Raw genomic sequence first — 20,594 nt, forward strand, 5'->3', positions numbered from 1 at the left:
GCAGAAGCAGCAGTAGTAGTATTAACAGTAGTAGTTGATACAGAGTCATATCACATGGGCAGGAGTTGCCATGATGTACAGCAGTCTTAATAAGAGTATATAGGGTGTGAAATAACTGCTGACATAATTGTCTTGACTGATCCAAAGGAGTCATGGGAGAAAATCATGTGGTCAGATGAGACTATAATATAATTTTTTGATCATAATTTCACTAACCGTGTTCGGAGGAAGAATAATGATGAGTACCATGCCAAGAACGCCATCCCTAATGTGAAGCATGGGGGTGGTAGCATCATGCTTTGGTGGTGTTTTTCTGCACATGGGACAGGGTGACTGCACTGTATTAAGGAGAGGATGACCGGGGCCATGTATTGCAAGATTTTGGGCAACAACCTCCTTCCCTGAGTTAGAGCTTTGAAGATGGGTCGAGGCTGGGTCTTCCAACATGAGAATGACCCAAAGCACACAGCCAGGATAACCAAGGATTGGCTCTGTAAGGAGCATATCAAGGTTCTGGCGTGGCCTAGCCAGTCTCCAGACCTAAACCCAATAGAGAATCTTTGGAGGGAGCTCAAACTCCGTGTTTCTCAGCGATAGCCCAGAAACATGACTGATGTAGAGAAGATCTGTGTGGAGGAGTGGGCCAAAATCCCTCCTCCAGTGTGTGCAAAGCTGGTGTAAAACTACAAGAAATTTTTGACCGCTGTAATTGCAAAGAAAGCCTACTGTACCAAATATTAACATTGATTTTCTCTGATGTTGAAATAGTTATATTCAGCACTGTAAATACATCAGGTCCGGGGCTTCATCAGGGAATGCATGGCAAGGGACCCTTCAGCGCCCTGAACCGACGACGGGTGCCAGAAAGTCACCGCCGATCCAGGACTCATTCATCTTTATGAATGTGAGTCTGTCCACGGACTCTGTGGACAGACGGGTCCTCTTGTCCGTGACCACCCCACCTGCCGCGCTGAATGTCCGCTCAGATAGTACGCTGGAGGGGGGGCAAGACAATAACTCCAGCGCATACTGAGCGAGCTCGCGGCAGGTGTCCAATCTGGCAACCCAGTACTCCATGGGGTCGTCGGTGCTCATACTGTCAGAAGCACCGACGGACGCCATGTAGTCTGCCACCATGTGGGCCAGCCGCTGGTGGTGACTGCTGCTGCTGCTGCTGGTGGTGGTACTGGGTCGCTCGGTTTGGAAGAACATCCTCATCTCTTCCATTAGGTCCCCTGCTCGGCTGCAGCTGGGTGCAGCCACCTGCTGGGTGAGATGAGGGGGGACAACTGGAGGCCGGGGAGTTGCCTGCTCCAACCGTCTGACAATGGCTGCCTGCAGTTCCTCCATCCGGTGCTGCCTCCGGCTGGCTGGGATGAACTGCTCCAGTTTCCCCTTGCACCTGGGATCCAAAAGGGTGGCCATCCAGAAATCATCCCTCGTCTTGATGGTCTTAACCCGGGGGTCCCTCCTGAGGCATCTGAGCATGTGGGCAGCCATGGGGAAGAGCACAGCCCGCTGTGACTCCTCAATGCTGGCCAGGTTAATGAGGTGCGACTCTTCTTCCCTGAGGCGCTGCTGGTCAAACTCAGACATGCCCAACCCCCGGACTATCGGTGCCCCCAACACCGGCTCTCCCTCCTGACCAGGCCCTGACTCCGGGACGACACCAGCAACCACCTCCTCCTCCTCTTCATCATCATCCTCCTCCTCCTCCTCCTCCTCCTCCTGGTCCTGGCCCTGGTCTCGGTGGAGCATTGCTGACTCCTCCTGCTCCACCAAGGCACTCTCCCCAGCCTCGAGCAGGCGATCTAGTGTCCTCTCCAGCATGAACAGTATTGGCAGCACGCTATTGAGGCCAATTTGCTCACTGCTGACCATCTTGGTCGCCTGCTCGAAGGAGGACAACACTTGGCAGACCTGGTTTATCTGCCCCCACTCCGCACAGGCGATGAAAGGGAGTTGTGGTGAAGCCCTCTGAGTGCCTAGTTCCATCAGGTACTCCCTCACCGCCCTTTGCTGCTCCCACAACCTCTTCAGCATGTGGAGGGTGGAGTTCCACCGCGTCACACTGTCCACAATCAGCCTGTGAAGGGGCAGATTGTACTTCCGCTGCAATTTGGACAGGGACGCGGTAGCGGTTGGGGAGCGCCTGAAGTGGCTGGCAATCCTACGCGCCTTTGCCACAATGTCACTCAACCCTGGATAAGTGCGCAGGAACTTCTGCACCACCAGGTTGAGGACATGTGCCAGACAGGGCACGTGCGTCAGACTGCCAGCATGGAGGGCGGCGAGTAGGTTGCTGCCGTTATCGCAGACAACCATACCTGGCTGGAGCCTTCGGGGTGTCAGCCACTTCTGGACCTGAGCTTGAAGTGCTTTCAGCACTTCTTCTGCAGTGTGTCTCCGGTCCCCTAAACTAACAAGCTGGAGCACGGCCTGACAGCGCACGTGCCCCACACTTGAGTAGCTACGGGGGCGCTTGCTGGGAGGCTCAGCAGCTGCGGAGACAGTGGCTTGAGGGAGACCAGCAGTTCTCCCCTGGACACCCCGGGGCGGCACCACAAGATCGGTTGCCGACGATCCCTCACCGACGCCTCGGAGGGAAACCCAATGGGCCGTGAAGCTGATGTAGCGTCCCTGCCCATGCCTGCTGGTCCAGCCATCCATTGTCAGATGAACCCTGTCGCTGACAGCGTGATCCAGCGACAGGGTTACATTCTGAACAATGTGCTGGTGTAGGGCAGGGACACCAGTCCTGGCAAAGAAATGGCGGCTGGGGACACGCCATTGGGGTTGGGCCTGCTCCAACATCTGCCTGAAGGGGTTGCTGTCAACTATGTTGAAGGGCAGCAGATGTTGGGCAATAACCCTTGCCAGGAGCCCATTGAGGGAACGCACACGTCGGTCTCCAGGGGGGAAGGGAGTGGTGCGGTCAAAGGCGTCTGAAATCGACGCCTGGCGCCGGACGGCAGTGCGGGACACAGACGTGGAGGGTGCTGTGGAAGTAGAGGTCTGGCTGCCGGTACCAGTACCTCTACTAGAGGGAGCGGGGGGGCATGACCTGCTGGAAACAGATGAAGATGTGGCAGGGGCTGCTGTACCCTGCTCACTTGTGGTGGTGGCGCTGCTACCACCACCACGCTTCATCTCCTCATACAACGCCCAGTGGTTTATCCTGAGGTGCTGGTTCAGGGCTGTGGTACCCACCCGAGCCAAACACTTCCCTCTCTTCACCCTCACTTTACAAATCCGGCAGATGGCCACGGTAGGGTTGTCTGCCACCAGGGTAAAGAAATTCCAGACAGGTGACTTCAGCACCGCCCTCCTGTCAGATGGGGTGACGCTTACTTGCACCTGCTGGGATTCGGTGCGCACAGGTGGAGCTGCCTGCTGCTGCTGCTGCTGCTGCTGCTCCTCCTCCTGACACCTCCTGCTGCCATCACCAGTGGAGACCCTGACGATGGTCTCCCTGGTGGTGACCTGGCGCACCGTTTCACCAGGGTGCCTACCTTCCCCGTCGTCACTGACGTAGTGAGCCGACGCGTCAGATGGCAACCATGATGGGTCACCCTCTTCGCCCCCAGAGATGTCAGACCAAGGGCTGAGATGTGTTGGTCTGAGGGAACCACGTGACATGGAGCCTCTAGCCTGGCTCCGCTGTCCCCTCACCCACGCCTGGGTCTGACTAGGTGCTGCTGTTTCCTGCACCAAAACAGCAGCACCAGTTTGAAGGGATGTCTCTGGGATACTGCCAGCAGGTATCCCATCCTCCTCATCCATCCCTTCAAAAAGGTCCTGACCATCAGGACAGAGCTGGAGGTCTGCCTGATGCATGGCCTCCCCCAAGAGATCCCTATCACTGTCGCTGTCGAACAGTAAGATGCTGGACTCTTGGGGGCTGGGGGGGGGTAGTACAGGCAACGGTGTAATGGTGGTACTACTGTGAGTCGGGACCGACGACTCAGTGGCACTGCTGTGCCCCATGTAGTCCACCACTACTTGAGCCTGAGATGGCAATATCGGGCGGCTGCCCGATGGGAAGAACTCCCGGATCAGGCGTACTCCCCTTGCACCCGATCCTCTACCACTAGTAGGGGCACGAGAGGTACCCCGTGCTGGCAGCGATCCAGCACTGGGAGTAACTCCCCTACCCCTACTGCCACGGCCACGGATGCCGCTCATAATTGCTGATATGTGTGTGGGGGGGTTAAACTTTATTGGGGGGGAAAATGTGAACAAAATGTGTTTTTGTGTTTTTTTTACAAGACAGGCACGCAGACAAAGACGTACACAGACAGCTACTAAACTATAAGAAAAGTAGTACACCAGACAAGGACTACAAAATTAAAGAAAAAAAAAAAAAGCACTAAACAAACACTAACTTTTTTTTTTTTTTTTTTTTTTAAACACAAAACACAGACACTAAACACACACTAAGCTAAGCTAGATGAAATAAATGTACACTAACAGTGTGTACACTTACTACACAAAATTTAACTAAACTGAACACAAAACTTAGCTTTTATAAAAGCTCTTTAGGGAAAACTAAACAAAATTTGAACTGAGATGCCTATCAAATATCACTGAACAGTGAACCTGCAAGATCTGACAGTAACACAAGATGAACAAAACTTAGCTTTTAGAAAAGCTCTTTTATAAAGCTCAGATCAATATGTGTTCTGAAATCTCTTGCAAATATAACTGAACAGGGAGGATTGCAGGATCAAACAGTAACACAAATGAAAAAAACAGCACAAAACAGCACAAAACGTAGCTTTGAAAAAAGCTCTTGGGTCTATTGCTTTGAAAAAAGCAGTTGATATACTGGAAAAGATCCACTGGAATCACTAAATAGCAATGCTGGTGATGATCTAAATCAATCAAGAACAAAGACACAGGAAACCAGGAAACCAGGAACACAGAAACAGCCTCCACACTCTATAGCAAGCTTCTGAATCTGCAATGAAATGGTGCTGGGAGTGAGCTTATATAATGTCCATGCAGGCAGGTTCCTATTGGTTGCTAACCTGTGACGAGTGTGGAAGGAGAACTCTGATTGGCTCTGATGCAAAAGGGCGGAGCAAATAATCGCGCAATATTCCTATTGCCGAATATTCGCATTGCGATTATTCGGCAATATAAAATGATCGCTTCAGCTACTCTGCCCAATGGCTCTAATCATACCAGCAATGCTTTCAGACGTCTATGGAGATCACTAGGATGTGATCTGTTTTAAAAATGAAACTGTAAAAATCGCTCTGATGCGGAAGATCGGGGCGAGGAAAATAATCGCGCGATATTGCGTTTGCCGAATAATCGCATTGCGATCTTTCTGGAAAATTCAATGAACGCTTCAGCTACTCGGCCCAGGGTCTCTAATGATACCAGCAATGCTTTTAGACGTCGATGGAGATATCTAGGATGTGATCTGATTCAAAAAAAAAATTGTAAAAAATCGAATATTCGGAATTGCGAATATTCACCGCGAATTTCGAAATATAGCGCGATTTCTCGAATATGCTATATTCGAGTCGAATATTCGCAATGCGAATATTCGTGAGCAACACTAGTAATGATCCCTCTCCTTGATACCACAAATCCTTGGGTCATTTTGCAGGCTTTGCAGAATCAGGGAGCCCAGGCAGCGTAAGTTTGAAGAGGCACTAAGGGTGACATTGTTAGGAACTACCTCCTCTAAGGCCACATACAACTCCTTGGGTTACTGGGGACTGAAAAAGATCCCTTGAAGATTGCTGCTGAGTGTTATCCTCCATGTCCATGCTGACACAATCCTCCTCCTTCTCCTCTTCCTCCTGTGTGCTTGGTGGCCCCACAGGAATTGAATCTGCATAAAGGGGGCCTTGAGAGGAAAGGAAGTCCTCCTCTTTCTCCCACTGTTCTGCCTCAAGTGCCCTGCACTCCATGAAGGGTGTGCTCCAGCAGGAAAACTAGAGGGACAGTGTCACTGATGCATGCATTGTCACTGCTCCCCCTGTCCTGGTGCCATACTTACACAGGTACTCATTGATGGCCCTGGTGTGTGCAGCCGCTGCAGCATTGCCAATGTTGAGTTCCACCTGGTGGACATGTCACAAATGAGGCGGTTGGTGGTCAGGTTGACATCCAGTTGAATGTCAAAAAGCCAATCACTGGCATTGTATGACCGCCTGAAATGCCCACAGACTTTTCTGGCCTGCCTCAGAAGATCTTGTAAGCCTGGATACCTGGTCAAGAAATGCTGCACCACCAAATTCAGGACATGTGCCAAGCATGGAACATGTGTCAAGTGTCCCCGTCGGAGGGCGGAGGGAAGGTTGGTGCCATTGTCGCATACAACTATTCCTGGCTCAAGCTGCCATGGCATCAACCACCTCTGAGCCTGCTCCTACAGAGTTGACAGAATCTCTGCCCCAGTGTGGCTCCTGTCCCCGAGACAGACTAACTTAAGCACCACATGGCATCCTTTGGGTTGCGATTTTGATGCAGTGTGGAATCCACAGCAAATTCTCTTTGAATTTTTACGGCATCTAGTGTGAACCAAGACTTATGCCCTGAACACACGAGCGGAATTTCCATTGGAAAAAAGTTGGATGTTTTTTCCGATGGAATTCCGCTCAAGCTTGGCTTGCATACACACGGTCACACAAAATTTCTCTGAACTTTAAAGCGTTAAGAACGCGGTGACGTAAAACACTACGACGAGGCGAGGAAAAGAAGTTCAATGCTTCCGAGCATGCGTCTAATTGTTTTCTGAGCATGCATGATTTTTTCCCATCGGAATTCCATACAGACGAACGGATTTTCCGATAGGATTTTTTTCTGTCTAAAAAATTGAGAACCTGCTCTCTATCTAAGTTCGTCAGAAATTCAGACAGAAAAAGTCCGATGGGGCATACACACGGTCGGAATATCCAACGAAACGCTCCCATTGGACTTTTTCCATCGGAATTTCCGACCGTGTGTATGCGGCATAAGACTGCGAAGGCTGTCGGGACTTGTAGTTACCCATTTAAAGAGGACTGTAAATGAATGACGGAGAAGATGCCCGCCCCCTGTCACTGGGGAGATGGGGAGAGGGAAAAATAAGGATGTAACATGTAACATGTTCCAAAAGGTGAATATATCATTTATCAAAGTAAAACTTCCCTTAGCTTAGTAAATAAGGTAAAGCTGTGTTCACTTTGAATACCCAATCATCCCAAGTCATGCAAGGAAAATTAAAGTAGCTGTAAAGGCTAATTTTTTTTTTTTTTACAATAAAGTGGTTGTTACCTGGCAGCCCCTCTATTTTAACTAGTCATAATACACAGTGCAAGTGTTTTATAAAAAAACAAAGCTTGTAAATGCCATTTTAGAGCGATCTTTCGGCTGGTCACTTGACTTCCGACTGGTCTCCTACTTCAATCCCAGGGCTACAGCAGGAGGGGCCGAGATTTCCCTCTGACATCAGCCGATGAGGTCACTTGGCCGCTCTGCCCCTCCCACAGTAGCCCTGGGATTGGAGTAGGAGACCAGCCGGGAGTCACATGACCAGCCTGATTGTAAGAGAAGGATCGGAAACGCCTTTGGCGCACGCACGTGCGCATGCGCGCATACTTAGACAGCAGCAGACTTTCCGGACCATTGGCGAGCAAAGGGGGCTCTGATGTTCAGGCGGTGCTGACTGGTCTTCAGCAGTGCCCTTATTTCCTGACGCCTGTGTATTGTGCTGATTCCTGTTGCTGACTTGGCTTCCCCTGACTTCATCCCTGGACTCTGATATCTTCCTGATTTCTTGGCTCCTGATCCCGGCTATCCATTGACTTCGCTCCTGCTGATCCCTGTGTACCTCGCTGCCTGTCTGTTATCGAACTCGGCTACCCTCTGACCCTGCTTCTGCTGATGAATTGGTACCCTGCTGCCCGCCTGTTAACCGACCCGGCTAGTCCTCTGACCTCTGCATCCCAAAAGTTCCAGCCAGCTGTTTACTCAGACTCTGCAAGTGGGTTGGAGTTCCCCTTAACTCCGGCTGGTCCCTCAAACACTACTTGTGCTCTGTACCTGTTGATCTGTCAGCGTCTTCAAGCCTTCACCTTCCTCTGTCAGCTCTACAAGCAACACTTACAAGCACTCGTGTTTCTCCTAACCTTAACCGCCATCTGTCTCACCCTCAGAGGGGTTTGGGCTGGAGATACAAGAGAGGCCGACCTCATCATATCAGACTCCTACAAGGTACGTGACACTGAAGATCACTCTAAAATGGTATTTACAAGCTTTGTTTTTATAAACATGTATATAGTGTGCTATGACTAGTTATAAAGAGGGGCTGGCAGTGACAATTTCTAATATTACATTTTTGCTCATTGTGGCAGGAGGGGGGGAGACAAAGACATAGACACTGAGCTGACAGGCAGGAAGGGAAGTGGTGAGGAGGACAGAGGAGAGCACAGGAGAGCTGCGGATGATGGAGGCATGCAAACCAACCACGGTAGTCAAGGCTCAGCAGTCATAATTTTCGTGGTGGGTACAGAGAGGGGGACACAAGAAGTGGCAGGATCAAGGAGTTTTTTTTCAGTTTATAGAGGGGCAGATTAGACAGCACAAACACTGTGCTATTTATTCTGCTGTAAGGGAAGAGGATTTTTTTAGGGTTACAATAACGTAAAAATCATTAAATTCTCAGCCCCCCCCCCTTACACTTACCTGAGCCCAATTTTGATGGCTATGGCTCGCTTGGCTGTCTCCCTCTACATTGGCTCAGACACAGCAGCAGGGGCCATTGGCTCCTGCTGTTGTCAATTACAGCCAGTGAGGAGAGACTGGGGGGCAGGGCCAAGCTCAGGAGCACTTGGCATAGGGGAGGAGCACCACGGGGGACCCGAGAAGAGACGAATGGGGCTGCTCTGTGCAATACCATTAAACAGAGCAAGTTATTATAAAATGTTTGTTATTTTAGAAAAAAAATAAATTAAGGTTTACCATCATTTCAAATAACAAAATGATTTCATGCACATGTTTGGCTGATCGAAGTGAACATAGTTTTACCTTATTTACTAAGATATGGGAACTTCATATATCACTTAACATCAGGGCCGTTTGAAGGAATTTGGGGGCCCCAAGCACAATGGGGGCCCCCAAGCACCCCTCCCCCTGCACACAAAGCCTACGTTAGCGCTTTTTACGCCCATGTTCTTACTCCTCCCACACAAAGCCTACGTTAGCGTTTTTTACGCCCATGTACTTACTCCTCCCCCCCTCCCAAGTCCCTATGTTTTTCTATTCTCACCTCCCCTTCTTCCCTGTAGGCTGCCGCTGTAGCGTGGCCGAGCTCCTCTTCCTCCTGTCAGTCCGGTGTTCTATCATTATGGGTCCCCAGTCCCCTATCAGATAGTACCCGGGCCTGGTACTGCGCGGTGTGCACTTCCTGTCAGTCCGGCCGGAAAACAGGAAACTGAATCTCCTGTACCACGCGCTTTACCCGGCTGGACTGACAGGACTTCAGGAGGAAGGAAGAGGAGCTGGAACACTGGAAAGTGAAATTTCATTTAGCTTCAGTTTATTTACTTAATTTAAGTTAATATAATAATTCTCCTTGCAAATTAAATATACTCTATCCCTTCAGTAAACCAGCCCCAGTATTATTTTTACATGCTTCGTGTTTATTATAAAATATTCATATTGATACTACAGACAATCAACATTAGGACTCTCACATCATCACTACTATTTTACTTTCAGAGCTAACACCAGCAAGAAAGGTGCAGTCACCAAAATGGAGTCTTTGATGGAGGGTTTGATTGACTTCATTTCAATTGTCAGCAATTCCCTGCCTCCAGCTCTTCTCCATTGCACCATATTGAGTAGAATATGATAAAAAAAATAGAATTTTCCCAATTTGTTTACATTATTATTCATCATTGCTTAGCTGTTTAATATATATATATATATATAAATGTATATTTATACAATGTATTTTATCACATGATCCATTTTTCTTTCTTTCTATAAGGGTTTCCATTCATGCCACCATACTGGGCTTTTGGCTTCCACTTATGCCGTTGGGGATACACTTCTTCTGCTATGACTAGGGAAGCAGTAGAAAAAACAAGGGCTGCTGGAATTCCTTTAGTAAGAAATCATTATATTTTTGTTATTTTTGTTATTTTAATGTTTTATCATCAGTATTGTAGTAGTAATACAAACAATAGTACAATAGTTATTATTGACAATCTAATATGCACCTACTTGAAAAATCTCCTTTCATGTTTGTGAGTGCCTGTCTGCCGGTCATCTCTTTCCACAACTTTGTGGATTCTCTGCATGCTTTGCATTTACTTCTCTGCTATTTAATTCTGAGGACTATATATCCCATGGTACCTTGATGCCTTCAAGCAGTGATTCTTGTACTGACTCCATCTCCTGAAACTCAGCACCTCTGTAGTTCAGAAGGGAGGCTGTGTGGAGTCTGTGACACAGCAGTGCCTACTCACAGGGCATTCTGAATACATGTCACAGAATTCAAGTGTGAGGAGTCTTCACAAAGTCAGTTTACAAACTTCAAGATTGTTCAAATTAATAGGAGTAGGCTAGAAAAAAATTAAAAGGTGGACATGAATATATGATTTTATATTTAAACCATAGATATGTAGGCAGGTGCAGTTCAGCTTACCCTCTGTGGGTAGTGCTTTTCCTGAAGCCCATTTTGCAGAGGGAATAAAGGCCAAGGGGAGTTTTGTTCCTCTGAGACCTCCATAGGTGTCATCAGGGGAGCAGCCGTCCAATTGGACGCTGCTGCACTGAATAACTTCTGCGGCCATCTTTAGTGAGGGTCATGCTAATAAGTGGCACTGTCCCATAGCAGCTGGCGTACATTTGCAAAGTGGCTACAGTAGGGAGGGACAGGGACAGCATCTAGCATAGGGAAGGTTTCGGGTGGAGTAGGACACAATAGGGACACAATAGGGTCACAAGACCTGATTCCGCTAACCAGGACTGTTATCAAAATGTTGTGGCCCTATAGACCCCTTTCACACTACCGCAACTTCAAAGTACCGCGATTCTGATGTAATTTCAGGGAGACTTGAGGTCTATGAACCTGAACTCGCATCAGAGTTGGACTTGTCATATGACTTTGCAGTCCCAAGTCGTAGAACAAGTCATACAAGTGTGAAAGGTACCTTACACAGCTTTAGGCCTGGGCCCCCCATGCCTGACCACCAACATTACCCAGGGCCCACCCACTGGCCTCCCCACCAAATCCACCCACTGGCCATCCCACAAAGGCCCATCCCATGTCCTCCTCCATCCCATTAGACATGCCAAAAAATGTGTTTGTTTTTGTTTCTTTCTGGGGGGTTTTTGGATATTCCAAAACTCGGAAATTCAAAAATGAAAAATTCTGAAATTCTAAAATTTTAATTGGAAAACTCTAAAATTCTGAAATTCAAAAATTTGGAATTCGAAAATTGGGAAATTTGAAAATTCGTAAATGAAAAAATGTGGAAATTAAAAAATAAGAAAGAAAAATCTGAAAATTCAAAAGAACTAAAATCCAAAAATGTGAAATAATAACTAACCTACTAATAATAACTATTAAATTATAGGTATTCGAATTTCCTTTCATATTTGGCTGAGTGTGAACATAACGAATACAAATTTATCAGGATTTTCGAATTATCCGAAATAAAGAATTCTGCATCTAAGCAAATGGAACAAAATAATAATAAATAATAATAATACATTTTTATTTTTGTTATTATTGTTATTTATTAATATAAAATGTATTGCGTCCCATTCGTTTAGATACGGCATTCGTTATTACGGAAAATTCGTAACTTCGGATAAATTCATATTCGTTACAGTCACTAACAGCCAAATTTGAAAGGAAATTCCAATACCTACAATTTAATAGTTAGTAATAGTTACGTTACTATTCGTTATTATTTAGGATTTTTGTTCTTATTTTTGGATTTTCGTGCTTTTGAATCTTTTAATAGTTTGGATTTCCAAATTTATGAATTTTTGAATTTCAGAATTTTTGCATTTCCAAATTTCAGAATTTTCAAATTTCACATTTCCGAATTTTTAAATTTCCGAATTTTTGCATTTTCGCATTTCCAAACTTCAGAATTTTAAAATATTCAAATATCAGTAATTTCAAATTTTCAAATGTTCAAATATCAGTAATTTCAAATTTCCGAAATTTTGAATTTTCAAATTTCGAAATTTTGAATTTTCAAATTTCCGAAATTTTGAATTTCCGAAATTTTGAATTTTCAAATTTCCGAAATTTTGAATTTTCAAATTTCCGAAATTTTGAATTTTCAAATTTCCGAAATTTTGAATTTTAAAATTTCCGAAATTTTGAATTTAAAAATTTCCGAAATTTTGAATTTAAAAATTTCCGAAATTTTGAATTTAAAAATTTCCGAAATTTTGAATTTAAAAATTTCCGAAATTTTGAATTTTCAAATTTTCGAAATTTTGAATTTTCAAATTTTCGAAATTTTGAATTTTCAAATTTTCGAAATTTAGAATTTTCGATATTTCTAATTTACAAATTTTTGCATTTTCGCATATCAGAATTTTTGCTTTTTCGCATTTCCAAACTTCAGAATTTCTGAATTTTCAAATTTATGAAATTTCAAATTTTCAAATTTATGAAATTTCAAATTTTCAAATTTATGAAATTTCAAATTTTCAAATTTATGAAATTTCAAATTTTCAAATTTATGAAATTTCAAATTTTCAAATTTATGAAATTACTCATTTTAACCACTTCAATACCGGCCATTTTCACCCCTTCCTGCCCAGACCAATTTTTCCTTATCAGTGCTGTCGCACTTTGAATGACAATTACACGGTAATGCAAGACTGTACCCAAATAATTATTTTGGTGGTATTTGATCACCTCTGCAGTTTTTATTTTTTACGCTATAAACAAAAGAAGAGCGACAATTTTGAAAAAAAACACAATATTTTTTGCTATAATAATTATCACACATTATCACACATTTTTTTAAACAATATTTTTCCTCAGTTTAGGCCGATATGTAGTCTTCTATATAGCAATAAGCGTATATTGATTGGTTTGCGCAAAAGTTATAACGTCTACAAAATAGGGGATAGATTTAATGCATTTTTATTTAGGAAGGAAGTTGGAGAGGAAGGGGGCAGATGGACAGGAGAAGGGCAGTGTGACAGGAGGGGGGCAGTGGGACAGGAGGGGGCAGTGTGACAGGAGGGGGCAGTGTGACATCAGGGGGGCATTGGGACAGGAGGGGGGAAATGTCAGACACACCTTGCGAAACACCAGTCCTCCCAGCTCTCACCTGTCCAGCATCAGATCCTTAAGATGGTGTCAGTGGAGAGCATCTGGGGCAGGGCTTAAGTCCTGCGGGAACGTGTGGGAACGGAGTTCCTGCACTTTTTTCACAGCAGGAACTCAGTTCCCTTTGCAGGACTAGAGCAGCCGAGAGCAGCCGAGCCGCCCGAGCCAATCCTTCACTAAGCGGCAATGCCCAGCTCGAGTCACTGTCAGGGGCAGGCGAACCTTAGTAATCCTTTGTTACTGGCCGCTTCCTGTATATGGATTCATCGTGTAGTGTTCGGGTATTCCGTCACTTCCTCGATGCCGCAATGTCTCCTGGGAGCTTTTGTCATTGTTCCCAGGAGACATTGCGGAGGTCTGCCGCGAGTTATCGCGGGATTTAGAAAGAACTTGCTTAAAAAAAAACATGCAGTTTAGTAATTATGCATATGAGCCTATAATTTTTTTTTTTTGGTGGGGGAGTAGATCTTGGGTGGGAGTTCCCACACTTTTTTCCCCAGGACTTGACCCCTGATCTAGTGCCAGGAAGGGTAGCTGAGTCCATCTCCACCAGGATCTCCAGCAACAGCTGCAACAAAGAACAGGGGGGCTCCTCCACCCTGATCGTCTCCTCTTCTTCCTCCTCCCCATGGGGCCCTCCACTGGCACCAACTGGCCTTAACCACCCTCACAGCCCAGCACACAATGTCGTTCCTTACCAGAGCATACTTGACAGTGGGCTTCCTGCACACATGTGGGATCCACCCACCACTCCACCCTCCTCTGCATCCTGGCAGCCGGTCTGCTCTAGCAGCAGCTGCCCCACGATAAAGATGGCCCGGGTTGGGACCCGTGGTCCAGGCCCCTCAGGATGCCCGGGCCCCCTACTTGTGTATGGGCTGTCCCCCCTGCCACTAACCATTAGGCCCCATACACACGATAGAATTTATCCGCGAATACGGTCCAGCGGACCGTTTCCGCGGATAAATCCTCTCGTGGATTTCGGCAGGTTTTAATGCGATGGTGTGTACACACCATCGCATTGAAATCCGCGCCGAAATCCTCTGGCGATGACGTGTCGCGCCGTTGCCGCGATTATGACGCGGCGACGTGCGCGACGCTGTCATATAAGGAATTCCACGCATGCGTCAAATCATTACGACGCATGCGGGGGATCCCTTCGGACGGATGGATTCGGTGAGTCTGTACAGACCAGCGGATCCATCCGTTGGGATGGATTCCAGCAGATGGATTTGTTGTGCATGTCAGCGAATATCCGATCTGCTGGAATCCATCCCAGGGGAGATATATCCGCGGATAAAGATCCGCTGGCGTGTACACACCATAGGATCTATCCGCTGAAACCCATTTGCTGGGATTTATCTGCGGATGGATTCTATGGTGTGTATGGGGCCTTACAGTTTGTGGGATCTGTTCTATGATTTTCTATTAGCCTCCCAGGTGTTCTTGGCGCTGCTCTGTCTTTTCAGATGTTGCCTAATATTGTAAGTCTGCCCACGTGCCTTCTCCAGCACAGAGACTGTGCGTTTGATTTACTAAAACTGGAGTGTGCAAAATCTGGTGCATAGAAGCCAATCGGCTTCCAGGTTTTTTGTCAAAGCTTAATTGAACAAACTGAAGTTAGAATTTGATTGGCTACAGTTTTAGTAAATTAACCCCCAGTGTTCCAATAACACTAAATGTGAAGAGCTCATGTACTTGAGTTGTCTGTGATACTTAGGCCCTGATGCCACTTTGTTGGAACTGAGGTGAGAGCTCTTTCCTGCTAACCACCAAGTGTTGTTTGTTGCTTGTACTTGTTTGAATATATCATGCCACATTCCTTGGTCTCTGTGTGCCTTTATTCCACCTTAGGTACCAAATATCTGAGCTCACCCAGAGATACGCTCTGAATTAAGGATAGTGACAGTAGGACTGTCTAGAATAATTAGTGATTTTAGAGCCAGAAAATAAATTGTTTTATGGGTTCCTTATTTTTTTTTTTCTTCATGGTATAACACTTTGCAGGACGTGCAGTGGAATGACATTGACTACATGGACGCATACCGAGACTTCACATATGACCCTGAACGTTTTGGGGATTTTCCAGAGATGGTGAAAGATTTTCATGACAAGGGAATGAGATATGTGTTGATAATGGTAAAAACAGAAGAATATATATATATATATATATATATATATATATATATATATATATATAGTACAAGGCTGATATAACATTTATCTTTTTTTTTTTTTTACTATATCTGTTTTTTAACCTTTTTCTTCAGGAACCAGCCATTGGCAATAGCAGTCCTCCTGGAAGCTATCCACCGTATGAAGAGGGATTACAGAAAGGCGTTTATGTTACCAATGAAACCGGACAGCCTCTTGTGGGCAAAGTAAAGTGCCTTCTACATTTCTTCTCTTGCTCTGTTTGCACCATATGTTAATTGTAAACATAGGCATGCGCACAGGATGTGCCAGGTGTGCCCAGGCACACCCTAATCACCCTGACCAGCACAAATTCCCCCTACTGCCCCTGCTCCCATCTTTCCCCCTGCAGCGCTGAGAGCTTCCCTCCTCTCCTATCGGCTGTTGCTGCTGGTATGTTTTAGGAGTGGGGAAGGGGCCAGTAAATAAGTAATTTACCTGCCCCTTCCCTTTCTGAATGAACATAGTGAGTCATCGGTAGTGTGTGTTTGGGCTTTGGGGTGCACACTCTAATGCAATAGGCTGCGCACACCTATGATTGTAAATGTGTAAACATTTTTATTTAAAGTAGAACTATAGGCAAAACTCTTTTTTTTTTCATTTTGGGCAGAGTAAGGAGGGGGTTATCACCCCTGTCAGATAATTTTTTTCCATCTGTGTCCCATTGGTGAGATTTCCCCTTCACTTCCTGTCCCATAGCCAAACAGGAAGTGAGGGGATATCCCTCCAAATTAAGGGAATCCCTTGGGGTCCCCCAGAAAAAAAAAGCCTATAGCAGGGCTCAACAAACCCCAGGTCTCCATTGTGACCAGAAGTTTGGACCTGGCACCTAGGCTGCCGCCCGAATGCTGCACGCACCCTGCGCGGCCCCTCCTGCTATGTATCCCATGCTAGACTTACCCATCTGTGGGCCTGTGACCTACATAGAGAGTGCCGCTGCCACTGGGCAGAGAAGCGGGGGGAGGGAGGAGAGCGGACACACGTCTGCTCTCCTCCACCTCCAGTTTTTCCTAGATGCTGCCTTTTACGGGAAAATGCATCGGAAGGAGATAGGAGCTATGACATCATTGCGTTCCATACTTGATGGTGAAAGCCACAGTCGGACCTCTCTCTATCGCTTGTTTTTAACTTATCTCTTGTAAGTACAACTTTTATATTTTATTTGAAAAAAAAATTGGATTTACTGCACGATAAGTTTTCCCTCTTTTTATACACACACCATCGTCCGAGACTAAAGGACAGCAGATCCAAGGTTTGCAGTGTGATCTGACGTGGATGTGTGGGGGCTGAGGCATTCATCATTGAGCATACAATCTGCTCCTGCACGAGTGCCGCCATGTAGCTGGATGCAGGTGGATGAAAGAAATCCTTTATCTCATGCTGCTCATGACCTCCTATAATATAGAGATCATGGCGATCTGGTAAGAGGTTACATTTTATTATGAGCACTGGTGGAGGACGAAGGCACCGTATGATTTAAATATCAACACACACTGGGGACAGTGCACTTTAACTACATCTATTTTTATTTTAGTCTCAACAAATATATGGACACTGTGTAACACTTTGTGTTTTTGGATATTGATCTTTGAACCATAGAGGTGTTATCATTATATGGTCACTTTGTGATATTTTGAGTCAATTTGTGTTTTGGACACCAAATTGATTTATTGTATTGATGCTAATTTTACTACTAGAGTATTGGTGCTAAATAGGGTTGAGCGAACCCGAACTGTAAAGTTCGGGTTCGGTACGGACTTTGGGTTTTTCCCGAACCCGGACCCGAACCCGAATAATTGAAAAAAGTTTGGGTCCGGGATCGGAGTTCGGGAAAAAAAAATGTGCGGAGGTCCTCGCAAATTCAATAACCAGACCCTTTAGGTCGGGTATGGATATTAAGGGGAACCCCGCCGTCAATTAAAAAAAAAAATGACGTGCGGTTCCCGGTAAATATCCATAACCAGACCCTTCAGGTCTGATATGGATATTCAGGGGAACCCCGCCGTCAATTTAAAACAAAAATGACGTGCGGTTCCCCCTAAATATCCATAACCAGACCCATTATCCGAGCACGTTGACCTGGCCGGCCGCAGAAAAGAGGGGGGACAGAGTGCGGCCCCCCCTCTCCTGAACCGCACCAGGCCACATGCCCTCAACATGGGGAGGATGTCCCCATGTTGATGGGGACAAGGGTCTCATCCCCACAACCCTTGCCCGGTGGTTGTGGGGGTCTGCGGGCGGGAGGTTTATCAGAATCTGGAAGACCCCTTTAACAAAGGGGACCCCCAGATCCTGACCCCCCCCTATGTGAAATGGTAATGGGGTACACTGTACCTCTACCATTTCACGAAGGAAGTGAAAAGTATTGTAAAAAAAACACACTGACACCGTAGAATAAAGTCCTTTATTAAAAAAAAAAAAAAAAAAACTCCAGCGCTGAAAAATCCACTCGTTCCCGGCTTCCAGCGTTGCCCTCATCCTGCGACGGTGATCTCCCGCGATGAGAAGATCCTGCGGCGTCCATGTCATCTTCGATCCATCGCTCAGAAGATCCATCCGGAGCGCAGCATCCCCGACCTCCTCATCGCCGGACACAGCCCAGCGGAATGACGCGCTGGGGCTGTGTGACATTACTTATATAGAGGAGGCAGGGGCACCCGTCACGTGACCCCGCCCCCTCTGACGTACCCTCTGCTACGTCACTGGCGAAGCCCGGCTTCCCTCTTTTTGGGCTTCCCCAGTGACGTAGCAGAGGGTACGTCAGAGGGGGCGGGGTCACGTGACGGGTGCCCCTGCCTCCTCTATATAAGTAATGTCACACAGCCCCAGCGCGTCATTCCGCTGGGCTGTGTCCGGCGATGAGGAGGTCAGGGTTGCTGCGCTCCGGATGGATCTTCTCAGCGATGGATCGAAGATGACCCGGACGCCGCAGGATCTTCTCATCGCGGGAGATCACCGTCGCAGGATGAGGACAACGCTAGAAGCCGGGAACGAGTGGATTTTTCAGCGCTGGAGTTTTTTTTAATAAAGGACTTTATTCTACGGTGTCAGTGTGTTTTTTTTACAATACTTTTCACTTCCTTCGTGAAATGGTAGAGGTACAGTGTACCCCATTACCATTTCACACAGGGGGGGGGGTCAGAATCTGGGGGTTCCCTTTGTTAAAGGGGTCTTCCAGATTCTGATAAACCTCCTGCCCGCAGACCCCCACAACCACCGGGCAAGGGTTGTGGGGATGAGACCCTTGTCCCCATCAACATGGGGACATCCTCCCCTTGTTGAGGGCATGTGGCCTGGTGCGGTTCAGGAGAGGGGGGGGGCGCACTCTGTCCCCCCCTCTTTTCTGCGGCCGGCCAGGTCAACGTGCTCGGATAATGGGTCTGGTTATGGATATTTAGGGGGAACCACACGTCATTTTTGTTTTAAATTGACAGCGGGGTTCCCCTTAATATCCATACCAGACCTGAAGGGTCTTGTTATGGAAATTTACCGGGAACCGCACGTCATTTTTTTTTTTAATTGACGGCGGGGTTCCCCATAATATCCATACCGGACCTAAAGGGTCTGGTTATTGAATTTGCGGGGACCTCCGCACATTTTTTTTTTCTGAAAGTCCGTGTCCCATTGACTACAATGGGGTTCGGAGTTCGGGTTCGGGTTCCCGAACCGAACTTTTTTTTTAAAGTTCGGGTTCGGACCCGAACCCGAACATCCAGGTGTCCGCTCAACTCTAGTGCTAAAGTTATATTTTTCTTTTGTGGATTTATATATCACTTGGGGTATATTCATATTAGTATTCATACATTTTCTATAGACAAACAGCGCTGTTTTTTATGTGTTTTTATTTTACTTATTTTCTGGTATTTAGGAAATTTTAAAGTGCAGCAGTCTGTTCCATTTGATTTTTTTTGTAAACACTGTTCCCTTTGTTTAAACTCAAACATAATTTCTAATTGCCATTCTATTCAAATGAAGATTCTCTTTCCTGCACTGGCCCAAACAAAAGAATGTAAATATTCCCGTTAATAGTCTGGATGCATGGATGGATGAGCAGAATGCAGGAAGAAAGAAGATACTTGGATGAGAAGGGTCCAACCATTTTTAAAATCACTACAAAAAAGGACAACTGCATTTTTGTTTTAAAAATCAATATTTTAATGACCCTTGCACACATTAAATCTGCAATATACTGTATATACTGTGCCCATTGTCACTGTGCTCATCGTCAGTGTACCTCAAAATTTACAGGCTGCTGGCATCCATTCATTGTTCAAAAGTCACGGTCTCCTCCTGGTCCCTTCCGTGATTGGCGTTTCTCAGCTGACACAGTTCCGCCTATCACGGACGTTCTGTCATCCTCGAACTCAGTTTCCCAGCAGATACTTTGTTCAGTGTTCCGCCAATCACAAACGTGCTCTTGTCCGAGGATGAAAAGGCGTCCATGATTGGTAGAACACTGAACACAGTGTCTGCTGGGATGGGTGAGAATGAGAGAACGTTTGTGATAGGCATTTCTCAGCAGACACAGTTCCGCCTATCACGGAAGGGACAGAAGGAGACCACGAGTTTTAAACGATGGACGTCCGCAGCCTCTCAATAATTTTAGGTACACTGACTCGAGTATAAGCCAAGGGGGGCATTTTCAGTGCCAAAAAAGGGCTGAAAATCTCGGCTTATACTCAAGTATATACGGTAAATGCTTTATCTTTGCTATACCCTTTTTCCACATAAACTAAGATTTTTGCCATGGTCTGCCAAACTTAAACAGGAACTGAACCCTCCTATCTTGTACAGCCAAGTAAGCTGCTATCTTAAGGCCCATACACACGATCGGACTTTCCGAAAACAACGGTCCGAAGAACGTGTTTTATCGGACAATCCGACCGTCTGTATGTTCCATCGGACAATTGTTGTCAGAATTCCACGGACAAATGTTCGCTGTGCATGTTCTCAAACTTTCCGACAACAAATGTGTTACGTCAGATCATCCGATCGTGTGTACACAAGCCCATCAGACTAAAATCCAAAGTACAAACATGCATGCTCAGAACCAATGCTAACCATAAGACAACATTAGCAGAAGTTGCCC

General features: G+C 46.2%; 1 protein-coding gene across 3 annotated transcripts in view; it reads left to right on the forward strand.

Annotated features, from left to right (window-relative positions):
• Positions 1-20,594, forward strand: part of LOC120919333 (lysosomal alpha-glucosidase-like) — a 258,842-nt gene that overhangs the window by 151,794 nt on the left and 86,454 nt on the right. For all 3 annotated transcript variants that reach the window (XM_040331444.1, XM_040331445.1, XM_040331446.1), the window contains exons 7-9: positions 9,992-10,110; positions 15,320-15,451; positions 15,583-15,693. In XM_040331444.1, coding sequence (XP_040187378.1) covers positions 9,992-10,110; positions 15,320-15,451; positions 15,583-15,693 — 362 coding nt within the window. The remainder of the gene's footprint in view (positions 1-9,991; positions 10,111-15,319; positions 15,452-15,582; positions 15,694-20,594) is intronic.

This window comes from Rana temporaria, chromosome 12 (genome assembly GCF_905171775.1).
Source record: "Rana temporaria chromosome 12, aRanTem1.1, whole genome shotgun sequence".
Classification (NCBI taxonomy): domain Eukaryota; kingdom Metazoa; phylum Chordata; class Amphibia; order Anura; family Ranidae; genus Rana; species Rana temporaria.